Here is a 22,086-nt window from a genome sequence, read left to right as displayed (position 1 = left end):
TGGGCTGCTCTGCACCCTGCCACACATGGGGTGTCCTCCAGCCTCTGCCAGCAGCTCAGAAGACATGAGGTCAATGAAAGCCAAACTTACAACAGCTTTGGTCATCCTCGCTTTAAGCAGTTACTCAAATGCCTAAAAGGCTTCTAAATCTGTAACTACATTTATTTCCAACTCCCAGTTCATTAATCCCTCCTGAGAATGAGTAAGATTGCTGCTAAAATATCCACCAAGATAAAAACCAGCCACTCTATTTTCTGACATCCTTGAAGGCACTCAGTTAAAAAAAAAAAACACATAGGCTTGAAGCTACATCATATATTTGTAAATAAAATAATTTGACAGAACAAGATTACAACATATGAAATGAGCCCTTTCAGGAGTAAGTACAAGAGAAGTCCATTTTGTAAAGTTTTAAACAAATACCACTGTGGGATAGGAGTATTATCATAAAACACTTTTTTTTTTAATGCTTTCTCAAAAACCTTGGACCACATACATCAATTTCAGATGAAAAATCCCACACTTACGCATTGGTTTGGTTACAGCTTCAAGGATCAGTGCAGCACAGTGCAAGTTTCATTCACAGATAAAAAGATACTTGAAGAAGGTACAAGAAACATTCTGCAAAATATAGGATGTGATCTAACTCTTTGCCCTCTTCCCACCCCCTAAAAAGTGCTGAAAAGTAAGCACAACATACAGAAACGCAGGGAAAAGAATACAAGGAGAGAGTCTTTAACAAGACATTAATATTTAACAGCTTAGGAAAGAGGAAACAATTACAGCAGGAAGAAAGTTACTGTTAGTCACTAGAAGATATGTACAAGGGAGGTTTGTACTTTAAGTCTGTAGAAAAACTGAAACTGACAAGTCTCCATTCCTGAAATATAAATATTTAAGAGAGGTACAAAAAGGAAGCACTACTAACTGAAAGTGCCCTCTCAGAACAGTCTATTTTCCCCTGCTGCAGGTCACCATTCCCACCATCTTTCAGGGAATAAGTGTATGTAACTACTTATTTCAGCTACACTTTCATTATATACAATTGTTTATTGCTTATCTGGCAATTTTACAGCATCTTCCTGGTTTATGCTCTCTATCAGAAAGCATTTTCCCCTTTTTATGTTTATTTCAAAATACATCAAATACTCTTCAGTGCTTTTAAAAAGCCCTTACCTTTAGAAATTGCCCAAGCTAAAAATATTGATGCAATTTTCACCTGAAGCAATGTCTTGCAGACTTTTAATGGAGAGTGCTCCCCTAAAGATGCTAAGTGCATCTTTAGCTACCAGAAATCTCATAGATGGCTTTGAAGTGCTTTGCTAATTATTGTAAAAACATTGACTGACATTTACAGTGTACAGAATGGGAGACTAGTGCAATATGCAGCATTGATTGTTTATTCAATAAATATATAACCAAATTATTGCCAACCAAGGCAAACAGTGCAGAAATTGTTGCTTAGAGATACAAAAGTTTAACTTTTTTATAAAGTCAGTTGCTACTGTGTTCATACAACTATTCCAAAGATGTTTTCCTGCTTCAAAATTTACACTACCATTACAAAAATATAGAAACATAGTATTTGGGGTTTAAACATGTCTTTGCAAGTCTGACTTTTACATTTATATGGGGACATGCCATTTCAGTATTCAAGGACGTATTAAAAATGAATGCTATGGTAGAGACATTTTCTGCACCAACAATTTCATTCTAGTTCTTAAATACATCTTTCTTGGTCCTGGGTACACATTTAAAATGAAATAACTTGCATCTCACATTTATCCTGAGGTTAGCTGTGTAAAAAGGAAAGCCAGTTTTCTAAGGAAACTTGCAGGCTTTTTGTTCAAAATATGCAGTTATTTTTAGACAAGCCAATAAAACTCCTGGGGAGAAATAAAAACCCCAACCCGACCCTCTTACCAATGTTTTAAGAAACAATTTAGTGCCATTTTGGGGAACTATTTGCAAAAACATATAGGTTATTACATCCAAATGCTATATCACCCAACCAGAATTTCAGTATGCATTTGCCAAAATTTAAACCTTAGAAAGCCTCTCAAAGGAAAACTAAGCTTCTCATCTCAAGATCCTGACCCGCAATGCAACTTCTCCAGTGAGAACCCCGCTGAAGCCTGGGGGAATCTGCGGAGTCTTTGGGTCTCTCTGCACAGGTGAGGACATGTGATCTGAATTTCTGTCACCCACCCTGGGGTACAGTTATGACCTTGTCAAAGCTCCACTTTGAACACAGCAGTTTTTTTCAATAGCACCAACAGTCTCTCAGATACCAGCATCAGGCAAATACAGACAACATAGAAAAGGGTTTTCTTCTTCCTGAATCAGCACAATTGGTAAAAGGCACTGCTTGGCATAGGAAGTCATAAATAAGAGCAAAACAGGACAATTTCCAAGTTTTGTGACACTTGAGTTTGTAAGTTGTGTCACATTTCAACTTATTATAAACCATGATTAGAAAAACAAGATAGTCTAAAGGATTAACCAAAACATCATTGTTCCATGCATGCTTAGAGTATTCCTCCCCGTATCTGGAAAAAACCCACACAGAACTTAGCAATATGAAACATCAGGAAGTATGGGTTGTTAAATTAAGAAAGTACATCTTATTCTCCAGTCTTCAACAGAAGTCTAACCTTGACACAACTCAAGTATAAGAAGTTGGAAAATACTCGGATAACGTTCGCAATGGTCTATCCCTGCAGAGGAGTGAAAAACACTATTGTCTAGAGAATTCATAGACTGAGGCACATCACAATCGAAGATATTCAGGCATATTTTTATGGCTAGAACACAATTTTTCTGAGGAACCTCACTACAGACTTCCCCAAAAGCAGCTCCGTTATCGTTCGAAACACAAACTGCGACACATGGGAAAAAACACTTGGTGCTTAATCACTACTGTCTTCATCATCATCATCATCAGATACATCATTTAAAGATGATTTGGGTGACTGGCTGTAGGAGTCTGATCTAGCAGACTGGCAAGCAGTCATCTCCCCAGTAGAAAGAAGATCATAGCAGAAGTCGCAAATCCGCACAGGCTTAGAAGATTGGCTCGGGAGGAGAAACCTCTTTTCAGAGCAGGGCCCGCACACCACGAAGCCGCACTTGCGGCAGTGATGCCGACGGTTGACGGGGGTAAATTTTGCTTTCTGACAGCGCATGCACACAGTGGCTTCTGAGTCTGGTACCCAGACAGCTGCGTGCTCATTGCTAGGAGTCTTCCCGCTTTTGGAAAGCAAATCAGAAACACACTTGTTTATGTGGTTCATCCACTCAGACTTCTCTGTAGCAGTGGCAGCGTAAACCGCAAAAGACTTCGTCGGTGTCTTGATAAGCCACCCATTCCGTAAGTCTCCTTCATCCTGGATGGAATCAATAGTGACATTTTCCAGAGGGATGATGTGCTGTTTATTATATTTCTTCTTCTGGATGACAATGTTACCATAAACAAGAATGTCATTGAACAGGAAGAACTGCCTTGCTTTGGGTTTCTTCCTACACAGCTTCGTTAGTACTCCTTCTCCGATCAGAACACGCCCAGGGATAGTCAAAGGTTGACCAGCTGCTCCAAAGCAGTTTTCCACTATACTTATTCTTCTAGTATTTGCCTCACTGTTTGCCAAGCGATCCACCATCTTTCACAAGTATCCTAAAATCAGAAAAAAAAATTGTAGTTAGAACAGGATTGATTCAACAACAGTTGAATCTTCCCTGTCCCCCAAGCAATTCCCCCACAATTCCTTAAAAAGTCTAATGGAACCTGCTGGCTCAGAGGCACTGACTTGGGATAGATTTAAGTAAGTATTAACACCTAAGAATTTTTAGCAACCAATTGGTCTTTTTTTTTTTCTAAAGCAAAAATGTTCCATCCAGCTGACAGCTATCTTTATCACACAGACAGCACCTACAGCACTGCACTCGAGAGGTGCTGGCAACAGACTAGGAGGCTTCTCCTCTAGTAAGGTTACTGCATCCTGGTTTAATGCTCATGTGTCTCCTTATATCCTCCTACACCTACTCTCTGGATGGCAAAAGAAAGTACCATTAATCATTCCAGATTCTAATAGTGACAGAAAAAGTAACTTAATAGAATAGCTTGGAGACCCATGTTAGTGTTAACACAGCAAACAAAACAATATAATTGATACTAACATAGGAAAACACCATACCCAAAGCTTAGTATTGCTCTTTTATTCAGTTAGTAAGCCCTAAATCATGGGCCAAAGCCATGAATCTACCTATTAGAAACATTTTGTAGGGGCCAAAGCTTGCACTGCCCACCAATGCTTTCATGGCACACTCTGCAGCCAGGAGCAGGGAGCACGTCATGGCTGGTGGCCCATCACATGCTTGCTGCGGCCTTCTTTTTGCAGGACCCTCAGTCTCTCCCTCTGCCTGCTTGAACCACATCTGCATCAACCATGATCAGGCAGCGTACACAAGCAGATCAGCACAGGGGACAAGTCACAAAGTTTGCAGCTTCTCCTGAGAAAGAGCAAGTGACCTACCCACCTGAAACTCATGCAGGGAAGAGTTGTACTTCAGGAAGTGCTGATAAACTACAAATTTACTAATTACAGATTAAAACCACCCTTTGTCCCTACCCCAAGGGTAAGATTCCTAAGGCATCCAAGGGCAAACTGAAAATAACAAGCTACTACAGTGATTAGTACCTCAGCAAACCACTCTAGCCTTTTACCCAAGAGTTTCCTGGGTAGAAATCAGGCAAAGGAAACTCCTGTCAAGTCTGATCCACATTTGCTTTTGCCAGGCTCCTCATAAACCACGTGCTTGATGGAGCAGTGAGACAGCCAGCAGAGGCAAGTACTAAGGATAAACTTGTTTCTTGGTATGCAGAAGACAGCTCTCCCTGTGCCTTACTTTCCAGCTACCACAGGGCTGATGCTACCACAAAGCTGATGCTCTGGTACAACCACTGCTTTGAACAGGCCTGAAGGAAAGCAGAGCAGAAAATACTACCTGCCCTTCCCAACTTTATCCCAGTCTGGGAAGTCACCTATGTTCACACAGTTTCTTGCCATCAATAAAACATCACCTTATAACCGAGATGAAACTAGGCTGAGACTTGATGCTGCTCAGGCTCTTGCTCTGCCATAACATGATCCAATCAATCTTGTTCCTATGAATCTGTATTTCCTTACTAAATAGAGATGAAACTTGATAGAAATTCAGTGGCAGAGAAACATCGCATGAAGGCACATCTATATAAGTATGTTACCCGTGATTACATAAATCCACATGCCTGATGTTAAGTGTGATTAAGAAGTAACTTTTAAGCTACTGGTTTGAGAGTTTTAATTAGTTCCACACTAGAAGAGTCTGACAACTGGTCTTCCTCTGATAGATCTAAACTGACCTTTAAGCTCTGCACATGACACCAGCTTGTAGAGAAGCCTGACACTGAAGACAGAAGAACTATTAAAAGATATTACTCAGCAGTCTTTTTGAATTTTCCTTATGTGTCTTAGAGCATCAGTTACAATATGTGAGTATTGTGTTAATCAGTTTCATGGTTAGTGGAACTATAAGCCCACCAAATCTGAAATTACTCTGATCAGCAGAAGGTAAAGACAAAATACTAGCTGACACAAAAAGGGTTTAAGAGATTTAATTGTGCTGCATCAAAGCACACAAGCAAGTACACTTACACTATTACCACCAGGTATCAGTCAAACCTTAAGAAAAATTAAAAAGGGTTGACCTCCTCCAATACCCTATCCAGTAGCTCTCCATTTGATCAGTTTGGAAGTAGTTTCTTAACAGTAAACTTAATTCATCTTCGCTGAAAAAAAAAAAATTGGTTTGTTGCGTTTTTTCTTCAGAATAACCATCACCACCTTCTCTATTAAGCTTTCTGAGGACTGAAATTCTTGTTGCATATGTAGAGAGAAGTCTGAGTGGAAGGAAAAAAACACTAAAACAAACAAAAAACCAAAACACAAAAATCCCTACACCCTGCTATTTCCATCTCCTTCACCATCCCTACTTTTCTGAACAATTATTCTTGTCAAGGTTATTGACACTTTGTTCACTGTCCCCTTTGAGAGATGCCCACAAGTGGACACTGTACTAAATCCCCAAATCCTTCCACTAAAAACTTAGCTGTTATGGTTCTGCTTTGTTCCCTTCTGTGGCTATACCAATTTATGCCATCTGCCCCTTTCCCGCTCCCTTTAGCCATCACAAAAGCTGCACAGTGAACTACATCAGGGCTGATCAAGAACAAATTGCAGTGTTTTTAGGCTTGGCTTGGCAGGATTGCTGCAGTGGAGGGAGGCAATGGAGGAATGGGAATGGAGGTGCTCAGACAGTGCCCTACATGGAAAGTACATCAGCTAAAACTGATCAGTAAACAGGTTCTTTTTTCCTTTTCCTCCCAGCAAACAGCAGAACCCTAAAATTACACCAATGAATATTTTAATTGTTACAACTAGATAGGCATATCCAAAACATACTTTTCAATAGCCAACTTATTTCTTTCAAGAATTCCAAGCACCAACTTATACACATGGGAACACACAATACTCACCTATTACATGTTTTATTCAATGTTAAGATCTAGCCACTTAAAAAAAAAAAACCAAAAAACAACCACCTTTCATTTAGCTATTACCACACAGTAGGGACATACAATACTGGCACTTGGGAGTGAGTTTTTTGGTTAAGTGACCACCTTCACTTCTACTACAGCCTTGTCTAAGGCAGAGGTGCCATCCCACACAAATGCTGTTGGCTTGTCTCAACAACTCTCTTGCTGTCTACCAAGAAGAAAGTACTAAGGGAGGAGTGCACAAGACAAGGAACTCTTTGATATGCATTTGCTGTAGTACTAGGCTAAATAATAAAAATATTAAAATAAAGTAAAATAATAATCTCAAAAATCACATTCAGGTTCCTGGCTGCAGAAGCCCCGGGTGTGGAATGAGTTAATTGCCATTAACTGCCCAATAGCTATTCCCACCTAACAACACACTAGCAACAAACAGCTTTTGCAAGTGTCAAAGCTGAACCCACAGCTGCTTTGGACTTCGAAAGCAAGGAGTCAGTCACAGGGTCAGCCTAAAGTTACTCAGTAATCCCACGTTCTCTGCCATGCGGAGCAGGAAATCAGTCAGGAGAGCACCCAGGGGACAGAGCAGAACACACTTTTCTGCAGGTACGTATCAACGTGCACTACTTCTGAACTTACACTTTTATACAAATAATCTGCAAGTTACATCAAGTTAAATGCTTTTGCTAGTCCACAAGGGGAAACACCACCCCCCAAGGCCCCACAATCATACCGATGAGTTTCGGTGAAGCAAGCTCTTGGTGTGAAGTTACTGCAACCTGTAGGAAGCACTCACTGCTCCACAACTCCAGCTCAGCCCTCTCTGCACTCCCTGCCAATAAACAGCAAACTCAGTTCAAGGTCACCATGAAAGCTTTCAAAATACAAGTCATACACACACTGGGAGAAGAAAACACGGGGAGAAAATACTAAAGGTTTTCATTAACTGTTCTCTAGAATGATCTAAGAAAATTACTCTAACCAGGCTCGTTTAATAATCACCATGGCTTGAAACCAAGACACGAGTCCAGAACTTGTGCTGAAGACTGTACTTTCAGCTTGTTGTGAAAATAATCACTTACTGGACTTAAGCAAGCATGTGGGGCAAGTTAAGAACTATTAGGAAAGACAAGATAATCACATTTCTTCTATATGGAAACTGTGGCTATCATGTTCAACAAATTCTCTCCTATCACCCTCCATTAAGGGAAAAACCAAAATCCACAGACTGCCAATTGATTACTCCACCTTTCCAGGGCATTAATTATATTTTCCCACACTATAGATCAGACTGTTCAAAATAAGCACTCTGACATTTTTCTTACAAGTTTTTGGAGAACTATAAATTAAAAATCCATCTGAAATCCTCTGCACACTAATGCACATTCACCTTCACTAGCCTCTTCTAAGAAAGGAAGGAAGTTTGGAAAGGCAGAAACTATCTGAAAAGTATGATGATCACAAATAATAATGAACCATGGGAAAAATTTACCAGGAATACAAAAGAGGAGCCAACCTTAGGCCACAAGAGCTTAAGTTAGGAGAAGAGGTGCACCTCTTGTTCTCACAAGCACACAGTCCAAGGAGATGCCAAATTAAAATATTGTCTGGGCACGCAAAGGAACTTATAAGGTCAAAATGTCATAGCCCAAAAGCTACCCAAGCTTATCAATCACTGGTCTTTTAAAATTATGACAATCTTTTCTTAAAGCATATTCTGATATATTGTAAAAGATAATGGAACAAGCTCTGAAACTGGGTGGTAATATTGACCTCTCTGCCAGTTAAAACCATCTTCTGAAGTTTCTACTGCTGGCCACTATACAGATACTGGATTACTGCCCTCAGGATGCAGGATCACATGATGTAATCAAACAAAACAATTCCCAAGTGATGCAAATTGCTGAAAACATGCCCCAAATCTTCCCCAAAGTAAGTGAGGAATAAACCAGAACCAGGGGCTTCAAATTGACAGGCTTCACTCAAGGGGGCAATGGGAGTATCTTTTAGTTTTGGTTTACGGATTCTGTGAAGACAAAAACCTCAAACCTATTGTTCAGCCTTTCATCCCATCTGATTCCAGTTTCACACTTTTTGCAAAATCCCAGAGGTCCCCAGGCACTTATGCAAGGACTCCATTTGTCTGTAAGGAGTCCGTCACATCAAATACATTTTCTGTGTCCAGACTGCAGTGTAGTACTAACTGCTAACAAAAACATCACAAAAATAAACAATTCACCTTGCAAGAAATATTAACTACAGAAAGTTGTACCTTGCACAAGGTTTAACAGCCTTTCCAAATAAATCTCAACTCTTAAAATGCCACAGTACCTTTTGTTTGCCCTCCTTCCCACACACTCTCAGTAAACCCACTTCACAATGCAGATGCTGGGCTTTCATTTCCATAGCATAATATGCTATTTAAAAGTGACAAAGTATTTCATAACAAAGTCTCAATTCCTCTACCATATGCAGAATTGGCATTGACCTTGTTACTTCTATTTTTTCTCACAACAGGCTTATAAAGAAATAAAAAATTGTTAAGATAAAGATCTCCATGCTTCCCTATTTCACTTGTTTTATATTTGCATCCTGCTGATGAGAGTGGTCATCTTCAAAGTGAGCAAGCATGTTACTGAAAACTTTTAATAACAAGTTACCCACTTACCTAAAACACAACTCATGTTGAAGAAGGTACATATTTATGACAGTTCCTAACATTCCAGACTATTGCATCAGGAAAGTAATTCTGCTAGAGTTGCTGTGCACGGGAAAGTCACTTCCCACTTAATTCTTTCTTTCTGCTACTGTATCGTGGTGACCAAACTGGCAATCTTGCAGGACTCAATGCTTCTATAGGTCTCACTTAAAATAGGAGAATGTTTATTTTATGTTAGCTCTGGGCTTGATAGAGGCCAGACTAAACTGCACAGAATAGCTGTGGCTGAAAACAGGTATAATGAGTCAACTAAAAAGAGAGCAACCCTGACTGACACAGCTACATCTAATTCAACACTGACAGAAAAAAGCCTTCTGCTACTACACTGTAGCAGCTGGCATGATCACCACAGAACAGATAACACAAGGGTTCTGGAGGGAAGGAATGAGATGTAAAAAGCCTATTAATGGTGTAACCATCCAGACCACATACAGCTCAGCACAAAACCCATTTCCTCACCCCAGGTCACTACCATCACAACCAGCAATCCCTTCACACTGCAGGACAGGCATGCAAGATATGCAGGAAAGGGACACAACCTGAATTCCCAAGCTTCTTCAGCAATACTGCAGAACCAGCACAACTCCATTACTTTCAGACCTGGGCAAGAACAAGTGTTGTCCAGTACACAGCCCCTGCTAATAACCATTAACTAATAAGCATATGATGTTTAGCATTATTTTTCTTCAAAGCTCCTTCAAGGAGAAGAATAAAGAAAAAGTTAGAAACAGCAGATCTTAATGAAATCACATTATAACTTGACACTCAATAAACTTCTAAATAGTTATTCAAGTGTCACAGAGAACCCTTGTTCTTACACCTACATTTCCATATACAGACAACATCAGCAGCTATTCCACCACATCCAAACTTAAGGGCAACATCTATGTTTCATCATACAAGTTCCTGTTTAGAGTCATTAATACAAGATAAAGATTTTTTTATGTCTGACTCTGACTCCACAGCTCTAAGGCTCCTAATGAAATACAGATTCCAAACAGAATTGAATCTTGTCTTATTACACTTAATCGAAGTTAAACATACATGAAAGGTAGATAAAATTTTCACAAGACAGAAAACAACCAATTGTAAATTTAAGATAAAAAAGGATTATCCACAGACCAGATATACAACGTTCATTAAATGGCCAGTTTGTAGATGACTCATCTTCTGGATCAACAGAGGAAAACATCACACTGTTCTTAAAATGAGTTCATCAGGCAGAATCAGTCATTTAGTACACAGTTATGTTTTGGGTTTTTTACTAATAGGTTCCAAATAATAGTAACACACTGTATTATCACAACAGAGTGATTTACCTTTCCTCTTCCACTTTGTCTGTGAATGGAAGACACACTATTTTGACTTACACAACCAATTAAGTTATCCAGAATCCTTAGTCAGCCCTCTGATTTACACCTCTATTTGAAAGTGTAACATCACTACTTTTTGTGGACAAACTTTCAGCTGTGAAAGCATCTCAGTACAGTAGTACAGTGCTCTAATCTCTATCAGTATTAGATTTATTGCTCTTAAGAACAACACTTGAGTTTTTGCACCACTGCCAAGTACAACACAGTGTAAATTTCTAAAGTGCAACTTGTTTAAGGAATCTTATCAATTTCTAATGCTTTGTAAATAGTTTTAGTGTGGAAAATTGCTGAACTAAACACATACACAGCAGATACTCCTAAGTTTCTGATACAGGCCAGAAGAGAAATCAGCACGAATTTTAAATCTCACTTTGGTCTCACTGGTTCCACCTCCTCCACATATTCCTGCAATACTTACAGAGAAGGCTGATACCATCACTTGCATTAAAAGTTTCACTTACATCTGTGTTGGCAAAATTAAGCTATGTGCTTAGATCCATTTAGCTGTAATCAGAATCGAAGCATTCATGCATATATCACCACTATTTGACAAGGACCCTAAAGGTAATCACAAGAACTGCACTAAGATAGATATACCAGCAAGAAGTATTAAATTGAACTTGCATGTAGAATAAAATATTGAGGGAAATAAAGTTTTAAGTATCCATTGACCCATTTTGTAAATTCATCAATATTTCAATCTACATTTTTCTGTTACTTAAATACATTTGTAACACTGAACTGCAGGGTTTTTAACATGAATGATACTTCCATTATTCACCAGTTGCTTTTTATGAAACAGTAAAAAGACCATTTTGACTACAAAGTTAAGTGAAATCAGAAGAAATTTCACCTCCTCCCTATGCTGACAGGAGATACAAGTATGCCAAATGCTTTCTAAAGGTCTCTCTCCATCATTGCTAAAAACTGACATGACAGTAACAACTCAATGCCTGCACTGTGCTGGAGCTAGCTGTCCTGGATACTATTTAAAACATGACAACAACTGTCACTTAAAGAGAAATACTGCCTTCTAAAAAAGGAGTTTTGGAATATTCTCTTCACAAAAGTATTCCCAAAACTGTTGTATTTGATAAACTGTCTTGCTATTGCTGTTGTAACCTACTGGTAAAGATGCAGAGGATATCCCTGGTGATATCTGAAAGATAAGAATATCAAGAATGACAAAAAGCTACACCAAAATACTGCAAAGACATAAAACCAAGGGATTAAAGAGACTGTATCAAGGTGGAGATGACATCAAGAAAGGACCAAGAGGCAGTAATATCCCTCTGAACTTCAACACAGCCTTTATCCAGAATCACTTTTGGTGGAACTGCTTAACAGCTGCAGCACTGAGAAAAGTACCAGTAGCAAGGCAGAAACCTTGATTTGATTTAGAGACAAAAATCTATTACCTTTTCCGTAAGACAATGAATGCTGTTGCCTCCTTGCACCATTTTTCATACCTTTATTAATTATTGGCATTTAATGACATCAAAGCAGGAAGATAAAACACCAGAAAAGGAAGGCAGCAATACCAAGGCCACTTAGTATTACTCTGAGGGAGCAAAGCTGCTTGTGACATTTTCATTCAAACACTAGAGAGAAAACATAGTATGAGCATCAATCAATACTGTGCTTGCAGGGAAGTGGAATAGGTGGTACTGTGAACCTCCCCCAAGTCTAATTTGTATGATAGCAAGTGTAATGTTTTCTACAGGAATGCAATTTTTTATTCTTTCTTCCCCACTGTGAGGACGCTGCTTCCTGCATTGCACAAGCCTGTGGAGCAATGGCTGCAGCGTTGGGAAACACAGATGAGCCAACTCACTCCCCTTGCTGGTATAGCCAGTACAAATCAGCACTCTTAACCTCTCATTTGTCTCAACCTGTTGGTTAATGTTCTGGCATCAGCCACAGGCTGGCAGAAACCACACTGAAAAATATGTCAATAGCAGCTACATTACTTCACACCGTGCGACCTAGGAATACTTTGCCAGTATTTTAGAAATCTTTATGACTATTTCTCAGTCCAGCATTTGGCCACATCCAAATGGGTCATGAAAGCAAATCCATGCATTCGCCTAGCCAGAGGTCATCATAAACCTGTAATTACCAAAAGAGCCCAGATCTGTTCCATATTTATTATTAAAATGCTCCAAATGACTGTCACAACTCTAGTCCTACTAAAATTCTTCTTGAAGGTACAACATAGATCTCTATTTTAACTGCCTAACATCTTACAGTTTAGTAGTTGTTTCAATACATTAATTTTAGTATACTCTAATTTCCAACCTACAAGGAAGGACTGTTTTTTCATTTTAATTGGCCAGTTGTGTAAGAATTGCCGATAGAATATAAATTATTCTAAGTTAAGAACAACAAAAAAAATTTCTAACTTCCATGGCAAGTGCATAACTCTTAAAAAATTGCAATAGCCATTATCCAACTGAGCTAGCAATGTTTAGAAAGGCCAATGCCATTTTGGATATGGAGATCATTTTCTACATAGATCTTTCAAGATGTATGACCTTATATTCCCCAAGCCACTCAGAAGGTAGTTTAGTTACAGAAAGCTATTTTTATCAAAATACTATGTTTTTGCCAAGCAGCATATGTATTAGCACAGCAAGAGCAGAGCAATGCTGTTTTACTATCCAGGCTTCTCTGCTCAACATTGAGCACGCTGCCCGAGCTGCTGTATGCTGGCAAAACCACCCCAAGGTCTACACGAGTTTCTCACAAGGTTTGCTATTTAACATATCAAACCTTAGCCAGAAAGAGAACACAAATTTAACCTGCTTGTAAACAGGAAGACGAGCTCCCACATCCCAAATGAGCTGCAATGTTAAATAATCACAGAGGAGGCTTGTGGAAAATCAAGGCACGCGGAAGCGGGCTGCCCCACCAGACAAGTCTGGCCAGCTTGCAGCCTGCCCCACATGAAGGGCAAGAGGAACCACCTTGACCATAATGCCACGTGCTGTAATGCCAGCACCCCTGCTCCAAGCAAGAAACACGTGGTACCCATTAAAGAGACTCAGAAATGCACAACTGCTAAGTCCCAGAGCTCTTCTACCTTCTCCCACTTGGCAGTAGCAGGAAAGAAAAGATGGAAACCCAAACTGTACTAAAGAGTTTGTACCACAGAGGAATACGTAACCAGGAGAGCCTTGATCCACTCCAATACCAACTGGAAGTGGTTTTATTTCCCTTGTGTCTCCAACTTCACTGGAAAAAGTCCCTGAATGCCTCTTGGGGGAGAAGGAGAACTTGCTGCATAAGTCAAGAAGTAGCATTCTTGTAAGAGATAGGTTTTTAAAAATTAAATCAGCTGCTCCCTAACACTGTCAAGCTTTATTTATAATAAACCATGGTAGCTGATACTGTTTTTTTTTTTCTCTTGGCACAACAGAGACAAAGCCACTGCTTTCTTTCTCCAAAGAAATATGGAGTTTTCCATCCCCCACGTGGTAGCTGAGGGTTGGAGTAACAAAGGGAACAACTTCCTACGCTCATTTCATCTCTGTGTCCTTACCTGTCCTCCGATAAGCTGAGAGCTCCCCAAGCAGATACAGGCTTACAGGGCTGTGGACAGCACTTGTAAAAAACAGTACTGCCAGCCAAACCACTGCCATTTAGATGAGAAAAATCTTAACCTTTCATGTTAAGCCTTTGAAGATGTAAAAGAGGTAGATAGCACATGCATGTGGAAACCAGGCAAAGGCTACAATGAAAGGAATTAAAACAAACCAAAAAAAAAAAATAAAAAAATCCCACAGCACAGAGCTACACAACCCTAAAACTGAGGTTTGCAAAGAGCGGTGAACAGGCAGGCCTGACCCACCATGAACAGTGTTTCCAATTGGACAGACTAATCCATGAAAGCATGGAAAGCAAAATCCAGGCAGATATGGGCCATACCAAATACTCACAGCTGTCACTATACTGAAATGGGTGTAAGTAAAAACACTGAGGTTTTAGTACATATAAACTATAAGATATTATTTATAATAGCTGTATTATTTATAAGGTATATATAACACACATTTGCCCTTTAAATTAACATCAAAGAATTAACTGAAAAAATGGTCAATGTTCAGGTCAAATCATGGGAAAATAACCTAGTCCTTTGATTTTCCTGTTGTATGTAGTTAGGAGCATTAGCAGTGGTTAGCTTAGACTCTGGTGCCAGCAAACAGCAGCTTTCATCTTCACCAAAGCACTGGGAACACACACTAGAACACTGTTTCAAAACCAGCTTCCACAGATCTCGAGCCCAAAAAAGTTCTTTGCAGCTCTAAATCCACCAGGAGAACAGCAGACAACAGACCAACACCTTAAAAACATGCCAGAGGAGCTTAGCATTAGGGCAGAGGACCAGAGCCTTAGATTCTGAGCCCCTCAGTTCAGGAAGGAGACTGAGGTGCTGGAGCAGGTCCAGAGAAGAGCAAGGAGGCTGTGAAGGGATCCAGCACAAGTCCTGTGAACAAGGGCTGAAGGAGCTGGGGGTGTTCAGTCTGGAGAAGAGGAGGCTCAGGGGAGACCTCATCACTCTCTACAACTCCCTGAAAGGAGGGGGTTGGGCTCTTGTCCCAGGCAGCTCTCAGTAAGACAAGAGGGCATGGACTTAAGCTCTGCCAGGGGAGGTTTAGGTTGGATATTAGGAAGAAATTCTTTACAGAGAGGGTGATCAGGCATTGGAATGGGCTGCCCAGGGAGGTGGTGGATTCTCTGTCCCTGGAGGTTTTCAAGAAGAGACTGAATGTGGCACTCAGTGCCATGGTCTGGTAACCACAGAGGCAGTGGATTAAGGGTTGGACTTGATGATCTCAGAGGTCCTTTCCAACCTGGATGATTCTGTGATCCTTCTTCAGCTCAGGAAGCTCCAGAAGACACAAACCCATGTGCTGGGCCAGTGCCTAAAGGATCACTTGGCCAGGCTGAAATACCAAACACTGGAATACATTTTTTTCTGTTTACCATTTAATGTTTCCCTACTCCAATTGTTTAGCTGTTTGAAGAGTCTCTGCCAGCAAATGTTATTTTCCAGTTTGGCAGCAGGGCCTTACCGCTCCCTTCCAGGCTGCCTGGACAGGCGCCGGGTGTGCCCTTCCCATCTGGTACATGGATTCCTGCATCCCCTCTGTTTCCAAAGGAACAGCTTCACTGGTGACAGTCTGCTGCTGCAGCACCATGTCACCTACCTGGGCTAGCCAGCAAAGAACCTGACATACACAAATGCTATCATGGTGGGTAAGGGACATAAAAAATAAAAAGGATCTGACCAATTTCAGAGCAAGCTAGATCCTGCCTTAAGTTTTGCCAACCAAGCACAAGTATGAGAAGCCACAGCATCAACATACCTTTAAAATTTTGAAACAGACACACGTATTTAAATTATTTTGGGGAGGGGATACAGCATAGAAAAAAAGAGACCCAAATACAGCTGTTCTATAAGTAGAGGTATTGCCAAATCCACCCTGCTAGTAGTTCTCCAAAACCAGACTGGTTGGGTGGTTCGTTGCTGTTACAGATTATTGTGATTTCCAACATATCTCTCTCATATGCAAGCATACACTAAATATAGCCCCTCCTAGATGTCAGAGCACCTGGGTGGTGTAGCACTTGAGAGCTACCAGAACATGTTCAAATGAGCTCCCTCAAGATAACATAATTTTATTTTCCCTTTCTTCACTGATACACACCCATGGCACACCTGACTCCTCACTGGCTTTGGGCTTTTTACCATGCACAGGCACTCTAAACAGTCAGTGCAAAAAAAAGTTCTTCTGTTAAGTTTTCTTTAGTTTACTTTAATTACTATTGTGAGAGAAGTTACTGAATTTTACCAAAAGTCTAACAAGGAACAGACTGTATGTCACTGATTATAGTGTGACCAAGTTAAGGTAACAAGTAGTCAAAGCTAGGCAAGAGCCATTAGCATCCCACAAATAACTGCAACACAAAAGGACTTCTGCTTTTATCCACATCATCACTATTTCACTTTACTGTATCAGTATTATTTTCACTTGCATGTGTCCTTTAAATTAAGCTGTGCAATACAGAGGTTTCTTTTACTAGCTCAGTAATTCCAAGCATTTCCACAAAAATTAACAAGGCACAAGCCAAGTAACAATGCTCCATCTCCTTTCCTGGCCAGGAAAACCTAAAATTTCTGCTGCTCTTGATCTAAGTAAATTAAGAAATCTCCACTGTGGAGGGCAACTTTAATACTGTATTATACTGAAGAAATCCTTTCAGGAGGCCTGGCAACCAGCCACTGCCCAACAGGGTCAGACAAAGTACTGCTGCAGTACGTTTTTACTATTATAGCAGGAAAAACAGAATATTCAGACATACTTAAATCAAGTATGGCTAGCTGCAGGGAATTTTTCTGCCTACCATTTAAACCTCTTGAAAGAAGCTGCTCAAATTGGTCCCAAAAAATGGCTCAAGCCCCAGCAACCATGCACACAGCAGGGCTGTCATCAGGCTGCAAACCACCAGCCCAGCTGAGATCAGGGGCTCACAGGCAGCTGAAACACACAGCTTGGAATCAAACCACATGTTGTCATTTTCGGGAAGCTTGACAACAATGTAGTGCTGCAATCATGGGCATGTCAATGTCACTCCCCGGCAATATTTAGAATTTATTTATCCAGCAATATCTAAAATACATAAGCCAAGTTTTGAATTGCACTTTCTTGAGCACAGAACATAAGCCTTTTTTATATACCAAATGCAGCTACCTGCTGACATATGGGTGGGTGGTCAGTGAAGGTCTAGAAAACACACATCTGACAGCTATAACAATAGCCAAAAGGAAAGCTACCACAAATAGAATCTGTCAGTCTTCAATGTAACCAGTTTTTCAGACAAAAACAGTGACTTGAAAGAGCAGTTCACCTACCTCCATTATGCTAACCTAGATCAGCTTTGGGGGTGAAAGTCAAGGGGAGGGGAAGGAAGAGAAAAATTAAAAGGAAGAAAAATATATATCACTGTCATACAAAGCTTTCAGAACAGAAGTAGACTGAAAAAAATCAGTCTCAGAAGCTTCACATTACCCAGTATTAAGAGCTAAGTCAGAAGCAACTGAAAGTAGAAGGGAAAAAAAAGGAATAATTTCCTGAAAGAACCCCACAATCACAGCAGCTTACTGTAGGTGGCCTTCCTGGGAAATGCACTCACTGGCCTTCTTTTTCCCTTTTGCTGCTTGTCAGATGTGTTTTCATACGTTTTGAAGTTCTATAGAAAGCACTTGAAGCACAGACGTTAGAGCACTCAGCACAATGCAGTCCTCCAAGTGCAATAAACAGCATCCAGCATACCACAGGGGCTCGTGATCCACATGATCCTCATCCAACAAGCCATTTTCCTTTGCTCTTAAGGCTCTCACTGTTGCAGCAAAGATGACATGATCTAAAGGAAACTTTGAAAACTACACAAAGGTTTGCATTGAAGTTAATCTGCACAGCTCTGTTCTAAGAACGATGCTATCTGACAACCTGAATGGCAGCATGCACAGTACACTCTTTAATATTAATCTGCATTAACAAATCATGTGTACACTCTATAATGCAAATGTTAAAGAACATGCTGTAGCTTTTCCTTTTACAGAAGGCATACTAAAAGCAAAACAGCTACCGCTAAATGAAACGTTTGAAGTACAAGAGGTAGTGAATGAAAGCTAAAGCTGACAATGGGATGATCAGATAAATCAGCATCTCACTATCTCCCTGTATCTGTTTGAATCAGTACAACTTCTCAAGAGACTGCATCTCAACACAGTAACTAACTGCATGCATGTCATCTTATTACATTCAGCAAGGGGGAGATGTAGCAGAACATTCCTGCATTTGAAATTCTTAAACTGTCAACTCTTTTACCCTGATACAAAATCCTGGTATATTACATATACAATATGCTTAGCACCATTTTATTTTAAAACATAACAGTGCAAAGAAAAAAACTGAAAACAAAACCCAAAGAATTTATTAAAATCCTGAAGTTATTCATCATCAAAAATGAGTTAAAATAAAAAACATCATTTTCAAAGCAGTAACACTAAAAGTAAACATGTGAGTGCATTTTATTATTATGTAGTACTAAAGTGCCAAGCTAAAAAACATGAAATACTCTTCTGTTTCAGAAACACACACAATAATATTTTCATAAAAGGAGAGTATTTGTCTACAGCTCCCAGTCAAGCCACTTCTCATGCAAGCAGACTCATTCATTTCAACAGAACTACGCATGAGGCTCAGAATTTGCAGGACTCTACTTGCTAACACAGATGTCATCAGCTCTTATAAGCTCATGACAATGTTAAAATAATGTTTAGTATGGTAAACATGTTCCACCACACCTATCTACAGAGTAGGTTTTCACTCCCTTCAATAGTAAAAGCAAGAACTCTACTAAGTTGCAAAAAGAAAAGTTACTCCACATCAGCCAACTCAGACTTGCTGCATAGGAAGTTTCAAATATAGGCTTTTGAGACAGAATTGTATTTTTGCACCTTATTTATTCTCTTTTTGAGCAATGCTTATTATCACACTTCCTTCAAGCTCATCAGTCTTTGAAAGTAGTGAAATATGCATATATGTGTTATGTATCAATTTTAAAAAGTATCAGAGATTACATGGAAAAGTAAGCTTGACTATTAAGACAGATTGGAATAAATCACAACCATACTTTCAGAACATGAAGCAATACAGAACAAGGATTACTTTCTTAATGTAAAAACAAGTTAACAAACTTTCTTACCTACCCAAGAAAGTTTTCCACCTCTAATGCTGGAGTTTCCTTGTTTGACATTGCCTTCTAATAAAAGGCCTTTAAGAGACACAATTTGCATGCTGTTTGTTTGAATCTGACATTCTAGCTGACACTTTCTCACAAAATTTTATCTGCAAGTATTAAAAACTCCAACTCTTCCTCATCTACATGCCATGCTTTGACCCTATGCTTGCACTTCAACACTTCTAGTCCTTTTTGGTGAAGATGAGTCACTAAAAATGCTGCAAATGTAACAAAACCAGTGTTTGTACCTTGCCTGCACACAGCACCCTGGTTTGTTTTTTGGTTTGTTTTGGTTTCAAAAAATCCCACATCCCCATTCTTTGTGCACCATCCCGGATCCACATTTTATGTCCGTAGTTTGAAGCATGCTCCCCCAGCTTTACCACCCTTACGTGGCTCTTGGGGAGGCAAATAGGATTTGCCAAACTCAGTAATACTGTGCCTCACCTGAAACTGCAGTTCCATCCTTCTTTACTGTGCTGACTCAAAAGAGATGAAACCTTTCCTCACCCACCAATCACGACTGTGAATCCTAAAAAGCACCACGCCATTTGAATGTAATCATTTTACTGATTATATTTTTTGTAAACTAAAGGTCTTCAGGATGTTACAGGTAGATTTTCTGTTAGTCCAGGGACATATCCAGTACTGGAGTTAAGTCTCAGACCGTAATTTAAGGGAAACAATGCAGCTCTTGCTAAAGAATTATTTCATCACTGTATCTAGTGAAAACTTGCTTCCAGGTGAAAAGACACTACTCTCTCTCTTTCTGGAAGATACAACAGAGGAAACTGATCAAGCTCCTCCAACTCCAAATTTCTACTCACTAGTTTTCATCTAGCATTTAAGGAACTTCCTCTATGTGAGTTTCTATGCAGAGCAAAAATCACAGACGCTCCAAGAGGCACACAGCCAATTTGCATTCAGAAACAAGAATCTGAGATTCAGGCTTACAACACTTCACTTTAACCGCAGTTTTAAAAATAAGCAGCACAGCCCTAACACAACAGGGAAAATGTTATTTAATAAAATGAGTTTATACATGGGGCATTAATTTGCATAAGGATTCTTGTCACTTGATTAGTCAACAGTATTTTGATTATAGAGTTTAACTGCAAAAACACTGCCTCCTGAGCTAACTAATGACCCTGTCTGACTGTCAGGCACATACCAGCCTGTGATGCAGTGGTTGTCAAACAGGGACAAATTCTTACAATTAACAACTCAGCACACCAGACAGCCTGAGCAAGGACTCGGTGATGCTTCTGGAAGCAGTCTGATCAATTCTATCAAAAGTCTGGCACAGGAAACCTCAATCTCAGGTTCAGGATATAGCAGGTTGTCAGACTCTACTGCACCAACTCTCCACATCAATGCTTGAGCTACAGCTGCTTCTCTTAGCAGGGACAAAGTTGCTGCCAAGATGTGCTGCTCAGCAGAATCACTCGTCGCTTTCTTGGCCACGATGAGCAGTTTCAGTGTGTATAAATATCGGCGTCTATGCACACAGTATTTCAAATGAGGCGCAAGGAAAAACATGTGGCTGTCTTTTCCTGAACCGCCTTCAGACAACAACAGCTTATGTGCCATATATATCTTAAGCAGATCGGTCACGTTACTCACCAAAATATGCGCACTTCACAGAATAAAACTGCACCTTACGCCGGCAGCCGCACCACTCGCAGGTCAGCTGCTTTCTTTTTTTCTTTTTCTTTTTTTTTTGTTTTTTTTTTTTTCTAGCACAGCATCAAGACTTTTCAGGCGACTCGCTCAGAGAACGAGGAGTTTTAAGAACGCAAGGAGCTTCCAAGCGGAGCGCTGCCCCGCGGGGCCCGCCGAGGAAGGGAGCGCCCTACAGGGGCCCCGTCCCGCCCCGCCGCCTCACAGCGAACGGCCGCCGCTGCCCGGGCCCGGGCGCCCCTCACGGGTTGGAGACTTTCAGGCACTTACGTAACGCGGCGGGTCGCTACCGTTGGTGTTTTCCCTCCCCTCACGAAGTCCAACTCGTTTCCGAGGCACCGCAACTCCCTCCGACGCCCTGGGATAAGTCAGCGCCCGCCGCCCTTCTCCCTTCTCCCCCCTCCCAGGTCCTTCCCGTCCCGCCAGGTCTCTCCTGGCGGAAAGCAGCAGCGCGTCCGCGAACGGACCGCGGCGCCCAAGCCCCGCGGCGGGACAGTCCCGCACGGCGGCCACCAGCGGAGCCCAGCGCCGCCTCCCGCCACGGGAGCTCCTTCCCCACCGGGCAGCCCCCGGCTCCCAACATGGCCGCGGAAAAGCGACCGAAGCTCCGGTGGGGAAAGGCTCCGCAAGGAAAGTTTCCTTCCCCCTCCCCGACTGACCGGCCGGCCCCGGCGGCCGAACCCCGCCACCGAAGAAACGGCTGAGCCCACGCCGCTCACCCAGTGCGCTCCACTCCGGCTGCCGCCAGCCCCGCTGCCCGCTCCCCGCACCGCCGCGGTCATACACCCCGCGCCGGGGGACGGGCTCCGGGACACCGCCCGCACGGGGCGGGGCCGCCGCCATCTTGGGAGGAGCCGGGAGGCGGCACCTCCGACCCCTTCGTGGCGGGAGGGTTCGGAGCCGACCCG

The 22,086-nt window shown here is 41.1% G+C and overlaps 1 protein-coding gene across 4 annotated transcripts; it reads right to left on the bottom strand.

Moving 5' to 3' along the window:
• Positions 1 to 300: 300 nt before the first annotated feature.
• Positions 301 to 21,984, bottom strand: PLEKHF2 (pleckstrin homology and FYVE domain containing 2). 4 transcript variants are annotated; one of them, XM_030446055.1, is made up of 2 exons: positions 21,838 to 21,984; positions 301 to 3,673 (listed from the first exon to the last, which is right to left on the bottom strand). In XM_030446055.1, exon 2 carries the CDS (start codon positions 3,657 to 3,659, stop codon positions 2,910 to 2,912), a length of 750 nt encoding a protein of 249 aa, XP_030301915.1. In that variant the 5' UTR covers positions 3,660 to 3,673; positions 21,838 to 21,984; the 3' UTR covers positions 301 to 2,909. The 4 variants fall into 4 exon arrangements, with proteins under 4 accessions (XP_030301915.1, XP_030301914.1, XP_030301916.1 ...); XM_030446054.1 differs by having other exon boundaries at positions 21,898 to 21,984; XM_030446056.1 differs by lacking the exon at positions 21,838 to 21,984 and adding an exon at positions 21,449 to 21,546.
• Between the last annotated feature and the right edge of the window lie 102 nt (positions 21,985 to 22,086).

This window comes from Calypte anna, chromosome 2 (assembly GCF_003957555.1).
Source record: "Calypte anna isolate BGI_N300 chromosome 2, bCalAnn1_v1.p, whole genome shotgun sequence".
In the NCBI taxonomy this organism is placed as follows: Eukaryota; Metazoa; Chordata; class Aves; order Apodiformes; family Trochilidae; genus Calypte; species Calypte anna.
Note: the sequence above shows the minus strand (reverse complement) of the source record. Positions and strands in the feature narration are given on the sequence as shown.